This window comes from Chelon labrosus, assembly GCF_963514085.1.
Source record: "Chelon labrosus genome assembly, chromosome: 21".
In the NCBI taxonomy this organism is placed as follows: domain Eukaryota; kingdom Metazoa; phylum Chordata; class Actinopteri; order Mugiliformes; family Mugilidae; genus Chelon; species Chelon labrosus.
Window position 1 is genome coordinate 14,687,058 of NC_140354.1, and position 15,933 is coordinate 14,702,990.

The following is a 15,933-nucleotide window of genomic DNA, read 5'->3' on the forward strand; positions in this document are numbered from 1 at the left end:
GGTTAATTCAATTGTATGTAATTTAGCTTTATAGGTCTTTATGTGCTTAAACAACCTGCTTAAGACTTGCAAATGTTGCCATACCCGCTGTTAACATCTCCTCTAAGAAGTCACGTCTTAAACACAGATAAGACGGTGGGTATTCTCCGTTGAGATGCACGTGCGTAGTAGTTGTGCTGCCGCTGTCGGGCGTTTCATTTTTACAAGGCGTGGCATTTCAGTAGATCTCGGAGTAAAACAAATCCCACACTTTGTGAGGACTCGGTTCAGACTTCCTCCGATACGACAACAGAGACAGCTTTATTGAGCGCGAATCTAAACACAGTGACGCGCCAGTGTGTTTCATTCAAATGGACTTGTTCATGAAAATTGACGTATCTGATGTCGCCGATCCATCATTGCAATCCTAACAATATTGCTGCTAACCTCATACATGGTCTCATAGTTTAGTAATTACTCCTGCACAGCAACGGATGCACTGTGGCGTGCTCCAGCAATTAACCATAAGAAAGCAAAAGGTAAAAGAGCCCACGATTAACACGGGAGTAACCAGAATTCTCCATCATAAGATAGCAGAAAAGAATTTACACAAGGCCACTGATAAACAGCTGGTTTCCTTGATTCTTCTTGGTTGTTGAGTTTAAATTAAGCTGATTGTTGGGAACCACTCATGTGCATGCACGTGCCTGTGCAAGTGCAGTCGCAGGATGCACACACAAGAGAACGAGGCATCACGTGTGTGTCAGCATGGCCGAGGTTTATTGTACAACGGTACGTGCATGCATTTCACTCTCTTTTACCCTTTTCATTCCCCATACGTAGTCAGATCTGAGAATATTCACCCACAATGGTTGTCATTTGGACCGTTGTGGCTAAATGCGGACATGCTATGTTGACCGTATGTTAAACTGGACATAGCAAGAGATGATGTCACTTGCTATAAATTGCTTTGCGTTGGAGCGGAATTAAAGCCCACTGAATGGGTTTATGGTGGATGCAATCTTTCCCAGCTGGAGCCACAACCTTCCAAGTATGGAAAGCAGTGAAGTGACACTGGAAACCTGCTTAGAGCTCATATAATGTGCACATTATTACCACTATGAAATCATATAATGGGCAAAGTGCATGGTACACATTATACATGAAGTGCATTCAAGTTGGAAACCATTAAGAAGATGAAACAAAGCTGATTATCAGAATGGCTTATAGGTTTTAAAGGGGAACTACTGTTTTTTGCAACCTGGACCTTATTTCTAGCATAAAATATGATCGTTTACTCACCCATATAACTTTTGTGTCATTTGCCCTCGTTGAGGAGATAATTAGATCAGCGTATATCCATATAGTGGGAGTGACTGGGGCACTGAGATGCAGCCTCTAAATAACGCATTATCTGCCGCGAAACTCGTTCATTTCGCCAATACTTTGTTATGATACGCTAGTACTATTCCCCGTTGAGTCCGGAGTTACCTGTTATCATCATTGGGAGTTTCGCGGCAGATAATACGTCTCGGTGCCCCATTCACTCCCGCTACATGGATATACGCGGATCTAATTATCTTCTCAACGAGTGCAAATGACACAGAAGTTATATGGGTGAGTAAACGATCGTATTTTATGCTAGAAATAAGATCCAGGTTGTAAAAAAACAATAGTTCCCTTTTAAACTGAAATACAAGCCATAAATACAGTAAACAAAAACTGAAATGTCTACTCTACTGTTTACACCAGCGAGAAATGATGGCGACGGAATTAAAACAAGTTGATTTGAGTTCATCCGTGAATGACCCTCCTGGCCTGCACCATCCAAACAACACCCTTAAATGAAGCCACTCATGCCAACAAACACATCTCTCTCTGTTTAGAGATTTATTTTTTTTATGCCAGCACCTAGAGGCCATCAGTGGTATTGCGCTTTAAGGTATTTCTGCACTGGCTTCAGTTTTCAGCCACGGTTACATGTCATACAGATCATTACTGGTGGCATTTACAAATACAGATAATGGCGTAAAAGAAAGGAAGAGAGCACTGTGAGTGTAGCTTTTGAAAAACTTGTATGTGTTTTATGACTGACTGTCAAGGGTTCTCAAATATTTATAGTCAATTAGATTTGTCTCCGTAGGGAAATTTGGTTTGTAGCGTAAGCCAGCTGCATTTCAGAACCAATGTCAGTGTTTCCCGTAGGTAAGGAGGCTACGAGACAACCTAAAATTGATAACTTTTCAACACAGCTGAGTCGCTCGGTGGTTTACACTCTCCGAATAGCTGGAGCTACTTTAGATAGTAAGATTAAATACTGTGGCACAGACTCGATGGTGAGGTATCACAGTGGAAGCCTCTTTGAAGTCTCTGTCCTTGAATGTATTTTAAGAAAACTGGAAATCAGATCCACAGCGGCTGAGTGGTCTGGAAATATGTGATTGTAAAACAGCAGTAAGAATCCTCTGCTCTATTGGATTTTTCTGGCTACGCTGCCGGCAGCATAACCCTGGCTGTGTCCTTGGTGTTTGAAATGACTGCAAACAGCCCAATTACACACCTTAAGGTGAGATCAATAGTTGAAGCTTCATGTGTGGGCAATGTGCAAGGTAAAAAGAATTAGATAGTTACCTCTGGGGCTCAAATGTGTACTAATACATACAAACAGACTAGAGCTGAACACAATCAGTATATCTAACAGTACAGTTAAGAGTATCGATCAGGCATAACATTATGACCTACCATTGTGTAGGTCTCCCTTGTGCCTCCAAAACAGTTGTGACTCAACAGAGAATGGACATGGGCCTTCTGAGGGGGGTGTCCTGTGGTGTCTGGCAACAGGATGTAATTAGTGTGGGGCCTTTGGGTCCTATAGGTTGATGCGAGAGGCCTCTGTTGACCATCCCACAGATTCTTGATCAGTTTGGGATCTAGTGAATTTGGAGGCCAGGTCGACACCTTGTGCTGTTTTTTTTCATGTTTTTTTTTTTAGTTGTTCCTGAACTGATTTGTGTGTGTGTGTGCCTGTGTCAGGCTGCATCCTGCTGGGGATGGCTGCTGTACATCAAGGAGTGGCATTGCTATGGGGTGGGGGTACCTGGTCTGGTCACATTGCATTCTCACAAGATGGTCAATGTTATTCGCTTCTCCTCTCAGTGGTCATTATGTTATGCCTGATTGGTGTATATCTCTGCATTTTATTGGAACAAGGGAGCCCTAAATTTGTTGTATAATCCCATATAAGCCCCTCTCTTCTTCTGTTAACATCCTAGAGCTCAGAATACAGCACCACCCCTTCACTGAATGAACAGCAAAGATCCATATCCATATCAGCTTCTCTGATGTGATAATACTTGATAAATAACCATCCCTCCTCTCACATGGGTGCTGTCTTTAGGGTGCACCAGCAGAGATCTTAAGTTGCAGACCACTTTGCTTAAGTGCTGAGTCCTTATCACTTGAAGAGTCTGGTTTGATTTTCTTATAATCCAGCTCTAAGGGGGGGGTCCCTGTTGGTTTTGCAGTGCCTATACTGGTTTTACATCAGGGAAAGATATTTATTTTTAAGTTTTGCACATCCAGGGTCTGACATACAGGAAGTTTTGATTTAACACAGGACTGGGTCTAGGATGAACAGTACAGTTCCCACACAATATCTTATCTTTTAGTTGCGCTGTTTACCGTGTAATGCCCGACGTTGCTCTATTTTCTTCCAAGTTGTATCGAGTTCCCCGATTCCCGTGCACATCGGTGATTGGGTCCGCATGAATGCAAGACAACTGATCATTGTTTAACTGGGGGGTGTGGGGAGGTGGTGGCCATAGTGACCTTGTGCATCAGTTTGGCTCATTTCATCTCCATTCATTAGTACATGACCACATTTTTGTTTTTTTAGACATATACATTTTACAAGCATGCACCTGTGTGGCTTGTGAATACACTAATTCGCCAGTTTATTGGGCACACTAATTACAACTAATGCATTCTAATATAGCAGTCCTGCACTAAATCTTAGTTAGTTATAGTTATGGTATTCAGCATTTGACAGTTAAATACCACCTTTCTTACACTGACTGTTTATATTAGGATGTATTCGTTTTCACTGGTGTACCTAATGTTTTGGCCAGTGAGTATAGACACTAAAGGAAGGCCAACCAGCAACATGGCTATAGAATAATGTGATGGGACAAAGCGGGCTGATGAATTTCGTGTCAAGAGTATTTTCACAAGACTATTTTTTTCATACACTCATTTTTACTTAATGTAAATATATATCACAATTTTGAGTTAATTTTAACTTTAAACTCTTTTTAAAGGGGTTTAAAGGTTAGAAATGAATCACAGGGTTTCAATATTAATCTCTCCACAAAGATATCAACACAATTTAGTGCAATAAACATTCCCCTTAGAAGTGGAAGCCAAAGATGAGGCCCTCAGTGAAGCGAAAAAGAAACAGAAGAGCCTGAGAGTAACAGCTAAATGTTTAAAACAATCATTGGACTTGGCTAAAATAACTTTTTATGAGACAACCATCTGCAGATCATTAAAGACACCACTAAACCTGAAGTGTTTCTAACTCTCTGTAATGCTGCAAGGAAAAAACTTTCTGGAGTGGTGGCAATAAACATAAAAACGTCGTCCCAAAGCACGGTGGTGGAAGCATCATGATTCCAGGCTGCTTTTCTGCTCCAGGTTTTAACAAGGTGTGCCACAGGGTTTAGTCAGCTGTCTGTCATATAAGCACAGTAGAAGTTGGACGATGCAGCAGCAGCAGCAGCAGGACCTTTTTGAGTGTCCCAGTCAAAGCCAAGACCTTAACTCAACAGAGATGATGTGGGCGCTGAAGAAAAGGACGAGGGGAAAACAACTGATCTGCACCTTTATGACCAACTTAAATACAGCAAATGAGCTTGTTTTATTGGTGCTGCTCAGCAATATCAGCGCTGGAAATTAATAATCACAAAGAAAGTCAGAGGGGAGTACTCATTTCATTAATGTTACTGGCGCACAGCCAACGACTCTCACGGGGCAGCTTGAGTCATCATTTTGAAAAAGTTTGGATTACCCTGTATACAGTGAAACAGTGTCTTTTAAGATTAATGCAGTGTTTTGGAGAAGCTTGGCGTGAGAAAAAAAAGCAATTTTAGTCCAAAGAGGAGGCAGAATAGGACTAAAAACAGTTGCACCCTAACCTTGGGAGTATATCTGCAATATGGAAACTGCGAAGAACAGAAGCTGAAAACCCAAATGGCCATTGAGTTTGTTGCACCAATCAGACCAGCCGTTCCATAAATCAAATATCTCAGCTACACTGAAGGAAAAAGAAGCAGTGTGATCCATGCGGCTTCACAACATGCGCTGCATTCGCCTCCTAACAGAGGTCTATTCACGTTGACTATCTGTAGTAAGGGGGAATGTGTTGTTTTCATCTCTAACCGCGGGCTCTGTGTGATAAACACAAGTGAGGGCGCTCTTCTTTTCAGCATTTAGCCCGGTGAGAGTGATTCAGCACAGGAGACTCGCCATTACATAGGAAACAGGGCTGTCAGGTCTTAAAATATACTCAGTGTAATTACTGAAGGTTTTTTTTAATAGGGGTATCCCCATAAGCGATTGTACAGTAGGATGTATGGGGATGTGCCAGGTTTAAAGATGATTTAAAGCAGGAGATACAGGATGTTTCCTTCTTTTAAGAAGAAAATGTTGTCAAATACAATCTTTCGTTGTTGGTAGATGAACAAAATGACAGAATGTCATCGTACCCTGTGACAATTCTTGGTCCTTTTGTTGGGTGCAGTGCTGCAAAACCAACATGAGTCACCACATCCAGATAGCTACAGAAGAAGAAAAGCAGATGGGTTTTCTATTGGTCTCTTTATTTATCGCTGTTTGACGTCAGGACTGTTTCCTGAGATAAATCAATGAGTTTTATTTCGTATTTAAACTGGTTTCAGAAGTCTGGTGACCTGTCCAGGGTAGCTCAACACCAGCTGGGATAGGCCCAAAATAGAGAATAATCTATGTATTGCTAGTAGACAGAATGGAATTATTCCTTTATTGATCCTTCAGGGGTAAATTCTTTCTCTGCATTTGACCCATCCCCCTGTTCACACAGTAGTGCGGACACTCAGGGAAGTTGGCTGCCACTTGGGTAGCCCCCAGAGAGCAATCTAGGGGTTAGGTGCTTTCTCAAGGCACCTCATCCATGGACACGGGATACAAATATGGATGGCGTGTCCCAACTTCCTTGCATTGGCCAAACTGACGCTATTTTACTGGGGACATGGGCGGCGCCATCTTGCGAATTTGGAGCCAGAGTGTGCGCAGTACAGTCCGAGGGTAGAGCCACGCCGAGAGGTGATATTGATGACCCGGCCACACTTCCGCCAGACTCACTCACGTTTTTGTTTAATTAATAATATGCTCTGTTCTACCTCCACCAGTTAATGTTGGATTATACACTTGTACTTATTTATTACACCCATGGTCCCATGGGACAGAGCGGTCAGCATTGCAACTGGTAGTCGCCATTATGTTTCTATAGCGTCAAATAACTAATTAAAACGAAACCTACCCAAAAAATCTGACACGAGAACATACATCAACATTATATTAACTACCTAAAATGACAGAAACCGTCCTTGAAAAAAAAAATAATATTTGACCTGTATTTTAGTTTGGCGCAGGTTCCATCCACTAACATGGAGGAGGCAGAGCTTATGATCTGTACTGCAGCCAGCCACAAGGGGGAGCTCTACTGGCTTTGACTTCACTTTTAAGTAGCGGTTCCACCACCCATCTTTATACAGTCGGTGGTTGTCACCAACAATGCTCTCTGTATATATTCAAAATTTAGCGGTTGATAAATAACTTCATAGTCTGGAAGGCACCACGAACTTCCCCCTCTCACAAAATGTTTGGCCTGGGGTCACCGCGTTCTGAATTCATTATGCCCTGCGGAAATCTGCGAGGTCAATCAAATTGTTTGGCTTTAAGCAGTGATGGGTAAAAGTGTAACAGCGACCTAGCCATACATGTCATCTGAGCGCCATTGAGCTGATTTTGTTTACAACAAACTGGTTACCATGTTACCAAACTCAAATTGTGATAAAAACTGAGCCCGGCCAATAACTTACCTGGTTCATAACAAAAATTCAGGAAAATGGTGAAATTAGTGGCTTGATAGCGCTGGAAATAAAGACTAATTCTGCAGCAGTACAAAATAATACATTTCAGAAAGCAATCAGATGCAAGAAGAACAGTTTCTTTCTTCTTCAACAGTGTTGTAACAGTGCAAGCAGTGTACATTTTTAGGTTTTATTTTGGAAGATTCCTCACTTTGTATCACTGCATCAGAACAAACTTTTAGAACAAAACAATTTATTATTCACAAATCTCAGCGTAAAATGTTCCTGATGTACAAAGAAAGATGGTCTGTTGACGTCTGGCACAACCCTAGATTGAGAAGATCTTCCTAAAGAGGATCTTTTCTTTCATCTATGTGATTTAGGCGAAGTTAATTTTGTGTTTATATCTCATTATATGATGATTTTAGGACTAAGCTATTACAAAAATATCCAAAGCCTTCTTCCTTCAAAGTGAGACATGCTTTAGCAATCTTCCTCGCCTGACTGAAACACTGCTGCCTCGTGCCATAACAGATGGAGGAATGGTAAATATAACTTTTACTGTAGCCGTGCATTCATTACCTCACGACGAACATCCAACAGTTTTATTCAATGTCATCTGAGTCAGTGTTTTCTTCATGTATTTCCCTGACATCGCTCTGATAAACATGTGCCTTTTGAAAGACTCCACGGCGCTTGCTTTGGTCGCTCTAGCCGAACGACACTGTTGCATTATGTAATGGATGAACCTTGTTTGTGCTACAGCAGAAAGGCGCAGCCCGTCTTCATCAGCTAAGGAACTAACAACGAAAACTATAAAGTGTTTGAAACGTGAGAAGCTGCCAGATGTGCATCGAGAAGCGCTTTTGATCACTGTTGACACGGCGCGCAAACAAGTGGATGCATACGGCATAGGAGTTAATAGCGCAGCAGGTTGTGTCAGTGGAGCGGGGCAGGGAGATGGTGTTGTGTGTGTGTGAAGCCCTATAGTCAGCATGTTACATAACTGAGTGGTTTGAGCCCGTGCGCGGTCCTGCTGCTACTGATACAGTGAGGTCACAGAGAACGGGCTAAATGAGGCCACCATTCATTTACGCTATGTTGTGTTTTTCACTTGGATTCTGTGTCCAGCTCTGTTGAATGCAAATAACAAAAGAGAGGCAGCCTATTCAGACAGCAAGCTGATGATAGTTAACACTTTGACTCTTCTGTTGTGCAGACTGGTTTTTAGTAAAATGCCAAATGTGCTGTAAAAACTCACCTTAGTGTTAACGGAATACTTCTGGGATTTTGGACATTTATTATTAGAAATTTGCAAATCTGCTTTAGGGTGTTTCTGAACACGAATGTTTTTGAATGAATGTCTCTTTTCAGGTTCTTCCACAGCTTCTCAATATAGTTCAGATCTGGACTCTCACTGATGGAAACATTGCCTTACTGTATACACCAATCAGGCATAACAATATGACCACTTTTGTGCCATGGACATGGGCGTCCTGTGGTGTCTGGCAAAAAAAATGTTGTTAGTGGGGGCCTTTGGGTCCTATGGGTTGAGGGGAGGGACCCCTGTGGATCAGACTTCTCCCAGTGCATCCCATAGATACTTGATCAATTTGGGATCTAGTGAATTTGGAGGCCAGGTCAACACCTTGACCTGTTCTTCAAATTTTTGAGTTGTTTCTAAAGCGTTTTTGTGTGTGTGCCTGTGTAAGGTTGCATCCTGCTGGGGATGCCTGCTGCCATAAAGGAATGTCATTTTTATGGGGTGGGGGTGCCTGGTCTGGTCTAGGTGGGTGCTACATGTCTAAGTAACATCCACATGAATGGCTAGTCCAAAAGATTCCCAGCGGAACATTGCGTTGTCACAAGATCAATGTCATTTACTTCTCCTGTCAGTGTTTTTAATGTTGTGGCTGATCGGTTTAAACCAGTCCTGCTTGAGCTTCAGATCACAGACTAATTACCTGAGGATCTCCTTCAAGAGCAGAATTCATGTTTCACTCAATAATTTCAAGCCGCTCTGCCCCTGAAGTGTTGGATGTTGAGTAATTTGTGGACTTCTGTGTTTGTTTTATCTTAGATGAAATGGGATCCCTGTCATCTAAAGAGTATCACTTTTAACTGATATGAAGTGTGTTTCCCATTTTTACTCTCGTCTTTTCCCTCAAAAATCTGTCCGGTATCTGTATGTGCATATATAAATTGCAGTTCAATTTGATTGCCTAGCAGTTTAGGTAAGGATTCCACAACTATCCTTAGGGTTAGACTTAGGGTTAGGGTTATACACAATGTTCAGTGTTTAACCACACACTTTGGATGTGCTCTCTTTCACCAGGTTCCCAATGTTGAACATGTCCACCCCGAGAGAGCTGAAGTCTCCCTGCGTGACTCGCAACGGCATGGTAAAGTTGCCCCCCAGCCAGCCCAACGGTCTGGGCAGTGCGAGCATCACCAAGGGGACTCCTGCTGCCAAGAACCGCCTATGCCAGTCCTCCTCCGTACCCTCCATCCTGCCTCCTCCACCATCCTCTCTTCCCTACCACCACCACCCTCTGGATGGCACTGGCATGCCTCACACGGCAGCCCCTCTCTTGACCTCCGACCTGGAGCCTGGAAAGCCTCTGGTGGGCCTGAAGCCATCTCTCCGCCAGCTTCCACCTCTCACCCTACCCAAACCCATTCTGCTGGAGCGTCAGCTTGTCTTGGATGAGAAGCTGCTAAACCGACTGCTCTGGTACTTCACCACAGCTGAGAAATGCGTGCTGGCGCAGGTATGCAAGACTTGGCGCAAAGTGCTGTACCAGCCCAAGTTCTGGGAGGGCGTGACACCCATCTTGCATGCCAAGGAGCTATATACCCTACTGCCCACTGGCGAGAAGGAGTTTGTCAGCCTGCAGGCCTTTGCCCTGCGTGGATTCCAGTCTTTCTGCTTAGTGGGTGTGTCGGACCTCGACATTTGTGAGTTCATTGACAACTACCCGCTGTCCAAGAAGGGGGTCCGCTCGGTCAGCCTCAAGAGGTCCACCATCACAGACGCTGGTTTGGAGGTAAGTCAAGATGAGTTTCTGATAGTCTCCGGTAGATTGGAGTGTATATAAGCTGTATCATCAAAGCTAACCCTGCAACAATAAACCCATTCGCCCTTGCAGCCTCAGCAGCCATTGCAGCCACAAAATAATGTTGTTTTGATGAATGTGGTATAATGTTTCCGCTGCGCTGCCAGGCCATACACACCCACCCCGCTGTTGTGAGTTTCACCTGTTAACACAAAGACTGTTTCCACTCATTCATTATTCCCACTGGCTTCCAGTCCACCTTTTTGTTTTAGCTGCTGTCACTGGAATTCAACACCTCCCACCAGATGTTTCACACTGAATCCAATCTGGTGGCAAAAGCATCCGAATGCTCGGTAGCCTTTGTAATAGGAAACATGCACAAGAGGTGTTGAGTTTCATTAGCACTATCTAAACATTAATATAGAATAGAGAAGGGACTGGAAATAATTCAAGAGTGAAATGCATGGTGAGCTTCGTAGGATTAGTGCTGTTAAGACGTATATTATATTGTGGTATTATCAGGGTTTGCAGTTTTCTTGTCATTAAGTCTAGTCCTCGTATCACTCTTTTCACTCCCCTGAGGTCTTAAATACCTCTCTCTGTGCCCAGTTTCCTGTCTGCCACCCACACTGTACCTGCTCCCAGGTCCCCAATAAGCCCACCAGATACAAACTGCTAGACTGACTTTCTTTGTGCAATTTCTACCAGCATTCTGAGCTTGAGCCGTCTCTGCGGCAAACGTCTCTGCAAAGGTTTTCCGTCATCCAGATGATGGTAAATCCTAAGGCAAAGCTAAAACGAGGGCGATGTGTTGAGTTTCTTTAAGACGTTTCGTCACTCACCCAACTAGCTTCTTTGGTTACTTGTGGTTACCTTTGTCTTAGCTTTGTCCTTGGGTTGCGCAAGCATATTGTAAGTAAAGCTCAATGATATGCCTGTGCTTTTCCTTACTGAGACATGTCAAAATGTCTGCTGAGAAAAAGGTACAGGTCATTTCAGATAAAGGCTTCAAAAGCGACTGGCCAATTATTTGAGTCTGTCATTATCTATCTATAGCTTTTGATATGATAATTTACAGTGCTCCTCATTAGTGCCCTCATTAGTAGGATTAGTGCGCACCAGCAAAATGAAAAAAACAGTCAATTTTCTGTGTGGCTTTGGTATATGACTTTATATAAGTGGATATGTATGGACATCAGGAGCGTATAAGTGCTTGTTTACATCATGGCATCCGTGTTTTAGACAGCGGTAGCGAATCATTTTAAGATTTTTTTTTTCTTTACTTGTGTTTTTGAAATCCATGGCTTTATGCTGTCATATTGCATTGCTGAGAACAAAACGGTGTGATGCTCACAGCGCCTCTTACACGGCCCTCCATACCTGCTAGGCTAGGCTGCTATTCTGGGATGAGTGCACGGTTGCCATGGAGAAAGCTGGAATTTGTTGGCAGCGTGGTCTAAATATGGGCTTTCCTGTTTGGAGGCGCTGATTTGTGCATGATCATTTCGTTGCAACGCACACCAGTAGAATTCCACTTGAAAAAAAGAAGTGCTGCATGGGAAGGAAAAATTTAATTTGAAAGGATATTAATGGCTCCGCGAGACAGAACGTGTCGATGAAGCAGTGAAGAAATACCTTGTTTACACTTTTTGTGGACCACATATTTCATATTTAGTAGTTTCAGTCACTACTTAGATGTCTGTAAAGTACATTAAACTAATTGGAAAGTGTTGAGTAGCTACATGAGCAAGTCAAAATGCTGGCACTTTCTGTTGCAGGTCATGTTGGAGCAAATGCAGGGCCTGATGCACCTCGAGCTGTCGGGCTGCAACGACTTCACAGAGGCCGGCCTGTGGTCCAGTCTCAATGCCCGGCTAACTTCCCTTAGCGTCAGCGACTGCATCAATGTGGCGGACGACGCCATCGCTGCTATCTCACAGCTCCTGCCCAACCTGTCGGAGCTGAGCCTGCAGGCCTACCACGTCACTGACACCGCCATGGCCTACTTCACAGCCAAGCAGGTAGGAAGTCAAGACAAGGGACGACGACTCTGTACTTTACTTTCTGCGTTCATTCTGAGTTTAGTTAGTCAGATCAGGATATTATGTCTTTAAACGACCCTGTAATATATTTGTGTTTTCATAGAGTTCTTATTGTTAAAAATACTAGGGAGACCAATGGTATTAGATCGGTAGAATCACAACAGAGGAAACTACCGGTGACCACATTAGATGTGTAGAGTAAGAGTTTATGTGCACTGGTATATAAAGCCTATAACTTACCCTCAGTTTAGCCTATCCATTTAGACTATTCACTAAACCTACTTTCTGGAATATACCCCAGAATTATACATCCATATCGGCATTCTACGGTGAAGACTACCAGATTCTGTATTTTCATCAGTTTTTGTACATAGCGTGCAGAGCATTCAAAAGTTAATGCTCAAAGACTCCCGATTGCAGCAGGTGATTAAAATATATTGCATAACCAAATAACTTAAATCCGTCCTCAGGGCTACACCACCCACACTCTGCGGCTTCACTCCTGCTGGGAGATCACCAATCATGGTGTGGTGAACATGGTGCACAGCCTTCCCAACCTGACGGCCCTCAGCCTCTCCGGCTGCTCCAAGATCACCGACGACGGCGTGGAGCTGGTGGCCGAGAACCTGCGCAAGCTCCGCAGACTGGACTTGTCCTGGTGCCCTCGGATCACCGATATGGCCCTGGAGTACATCGCCTGCGACTTGCACAAACTGGAAGAGCTGGTGCTGGACAGGTCAGTTTTGGTTGCGAAAGCAGGCGGAATCTTTTCTCAATAGTACGATCAAGCAAAAGCATGTAAAAGCAGCCCTGAAAATAATTTAGAATAAGTCTATCCAGTCTAATACCACTGAAATTCTTTAGTCTTCAGACTTAAAGGGATATATTTGATATAAAGCAACAGATACAACACACTGAATGCCAGGGATCAGCTTAAATTTGGATTTGTCAGCGTGAAAAGCACCATGTAAAATGTAACATGACACATGAATTCAGACAAAGTCACAGTATCGCATCACGAAGAGTACTAACCGTTGGAGGCAAAACATAATAGGAGCAAATCCCTGCAACTGTATGTGAGTATCTGGCTGTTAACAGACCCTAGTCATGTGAGTTTCAGGTGGGCACCACCCACAGATGTTCCAAATAAAAACCTAAACTCCACATAATGTGATCTTACTGGTCTGGGATTAACAGGACAGACGAGTTAACTTTGCAATACCAAATGATTTTAAACATTTGAGTTGATAAAATGTTGTCGACTTTTCATTTTTACTTATTAATCATGGAACAATAAGAAGTGGCCACTCTGTGGTATTACATTGGTACCTAGACACTGCGTCCACTAGCGTTAGGGTGGCGTTTTTACCGAGTGAGCAAGACTGACGAGCGCACAAGTATAAATGGCTCACACCGGCGTAGACTACGTACGACTAGGTTACGGCGTCTATGTCCTGCAGTACTCTAAATGAACCTAAGGCCATAGTTTACTCGATGTAATGTTTTGTAATGTGTCCACTTCTAGGTGTGTGCGGATCACAGACACCGGCTTGGGCTACTTGTCTACAATGTCATCATTAAGAAGCCTTTATCTGCGCTGGTGCTGTCAGGTAATGCAACCACACAACATGTAACAAAGCATGAGAGCATAATATGCAGTTTGCAATAAATCACACACTGGATTTTCTCCATAAATTTAAGATAAGCAGACAGTATCAAGATTCAAGGCTTTGTTACCGATAATATCTGAGAAATTGAAAAGAAAAGTAAATATCAAGAAACCCTTAGTGATCCATTTATGTCAGGCTACTACAGCCGATGTACTTGTCAATGAAAGCGTCAGTGAACACATTTTCTGATACTGTGTTTCTGTGTGATTTCAGGTTCAAGATTTTGGTCTGCAGCACTTGTTTGGAATGAGAAGTCTTCGTCTACTGTCTCTTGCAGGTATGATTTCTTTCCCCATGTCTTTTCACTACTACTATGAATACTATTCATTGTCCTTGCATGTACTACATGGTGGGTAATACGTAGTAAGTAAAGAGAAATATATTTTTGGAGAATCTGAACTCTAACTATAACCTATTACTAAACTGATAATATCATCTGACTGCAGCTATGTCAGAAATTCTGTAATTGACTAAATAACTCCAGCAAGATGCTAAACCTTTCCTCAGAATATGAGTCGTGCTTCAACAAAGGATGTCTCTGCACGCAACAGGACAGTCCTACAACCAGTCAGAAACATTTTGTTGTGAACAAACACAACTCCACGGCGCTCAGACGAGTTGAATGACTCTTAAGGCTGTTACATACTCCACGAGAAGCTAGAAGTTTGTTCTCGCAGCCCTCATTTGGGAGCTCTCGCAGCTTGTCAGAACTTTTTTCTCGTGTGGTGTCGGGTTACTATTCTGGGACTGGTCAGAATTTGGAAGTGGGCGTGGTTAATGTGGAAAAGTGGAGAAGCGGAATTTCTAGCGGCCACTCTGTGATCTACCAGATGCTAATACGCTGAATGAACGGCGTGACTCCACAGACACGGTCTTCAAAACGGCCGTGTCCTATTTTTCTTCTTGTTCTTGCAGCCCTAGGAGCAAGAACAAATTTCTCTCTTCTCGCAGAGTATGTAACAAGCTTTATAGTCAATGGTATGACTACATCACTGTTGCTCCTCTGTCCATCATCACATTGATCTCTTTCCAAATTATTTGAGTGGCCCTGCAGATCTTTGCGGGAGCATAATCAGTTCCTAACAGAGAGACCACCTTTCCGCTGCAAGAATTTTAGCGGTCTTGGAAGTCGGGCTAAGGATTTCCAAGCTAAGGATTTGCTTATTTTATCTGTCTTACAATTAGGATAATAAAATGAACGTCTTTAGGTTTTGATTTAGCCTTTTGATGATGTTCAGACTAATTGATAATTAGTAAAAATGCACACTACAGGTGATGCTTTGTAACCTCTTGGTTGGATCTGTGCCTTCTTTATCCTGCCCATAGCTGAGTTTTGTCCTCCTGCTGTGTTCCCCCAGGCTGCCCCCTGCTGACCACCACCGGTCTGTCAGGCCTCATCCAGCTGCATGAGCTGGAGGAGCTGGAGCTGACCAACTGCCCCGGAGCCACGGCCGAGCTCTTCAAATACTACTCCCAGCACCTACCCCACTGCATGGTCATCGAATAGGACCGCCGACCTGGCCCGCGACTTACAGAGCACCACACTTCAACTTTTCTCCCCTTTACCTTTTTTCCTCACACTTTTCCTAAATGCTACCCAGGACACCGAACAGCTCCTACTATACCACACTGTTCCTCATCACCTGACCCCACATCCCGCCCGTCTTCCTCCACACCCCATTGAGTAGACTGACCTACAAGGCGGACAGAGAGGCAGGGAGACAGATGATGGGTGCGCGCCAGACCCAGGAGGATAAGCGGGGACGGCGTCTGAGCTCCGTTTAAGAAGAAGTGAAGAGCTTGGTGTGACGTCTTGTCAGACAGCAAGTTTCTTTTTCACAATCAACAAAAAGGCTTTTTGCTTACAGGGGAGAGCTTCTCTAATGACTTGGGAGATTTTTTTTAAAACTGAATGGATACTGAAGGGAGTGACATGCAGCGTAGAGGAAGTGGGAAAAATGGAAATAAAGACTTTTGTGTTATAGCCGTTGGAATTTAATGATAAAATGCGCTCATACACCGCAAACACACTCACCAACATACTGTATATGGTAAACGA

General features: G+C 43.3%; 1 protein-coding gene across 1 annotated transcript; it reads left to right on the plus strand.

Moving 5' to 3' along the window:
• Nucleotides 1–9,448: 9,448 nt before the first annotated feature.
• Nucleotides 9,449–15,612, plus strand: fbxl16 (F-box and leucine-rich repeat protein 16; the record flags this gene model as incomplete). Its single annotated transcript, XM_084570352.1, has 6 exons — nucleotides 9,449–10,153; nucleotides 11,941–12,183; nucleotides 12,675–12,940; nucleotides 13,730–13,814; nucleotides 14,088–14,151; nucleotides 15,233–15,612. The coding sequence occupies 6 exons, from the start codon at nucleotides 9,449–9,451 to the stop codon at nucleotides 15,379–15,381; spliced, it is 1,512 nt and encodes a 503-aa protein (XP_084426478.1). The 3' UTR covers nucleotides 15,382–15,612.
• Between the last annotated feature and the right edge of the window lie 321 nt (nucleotides 15,613–15,933).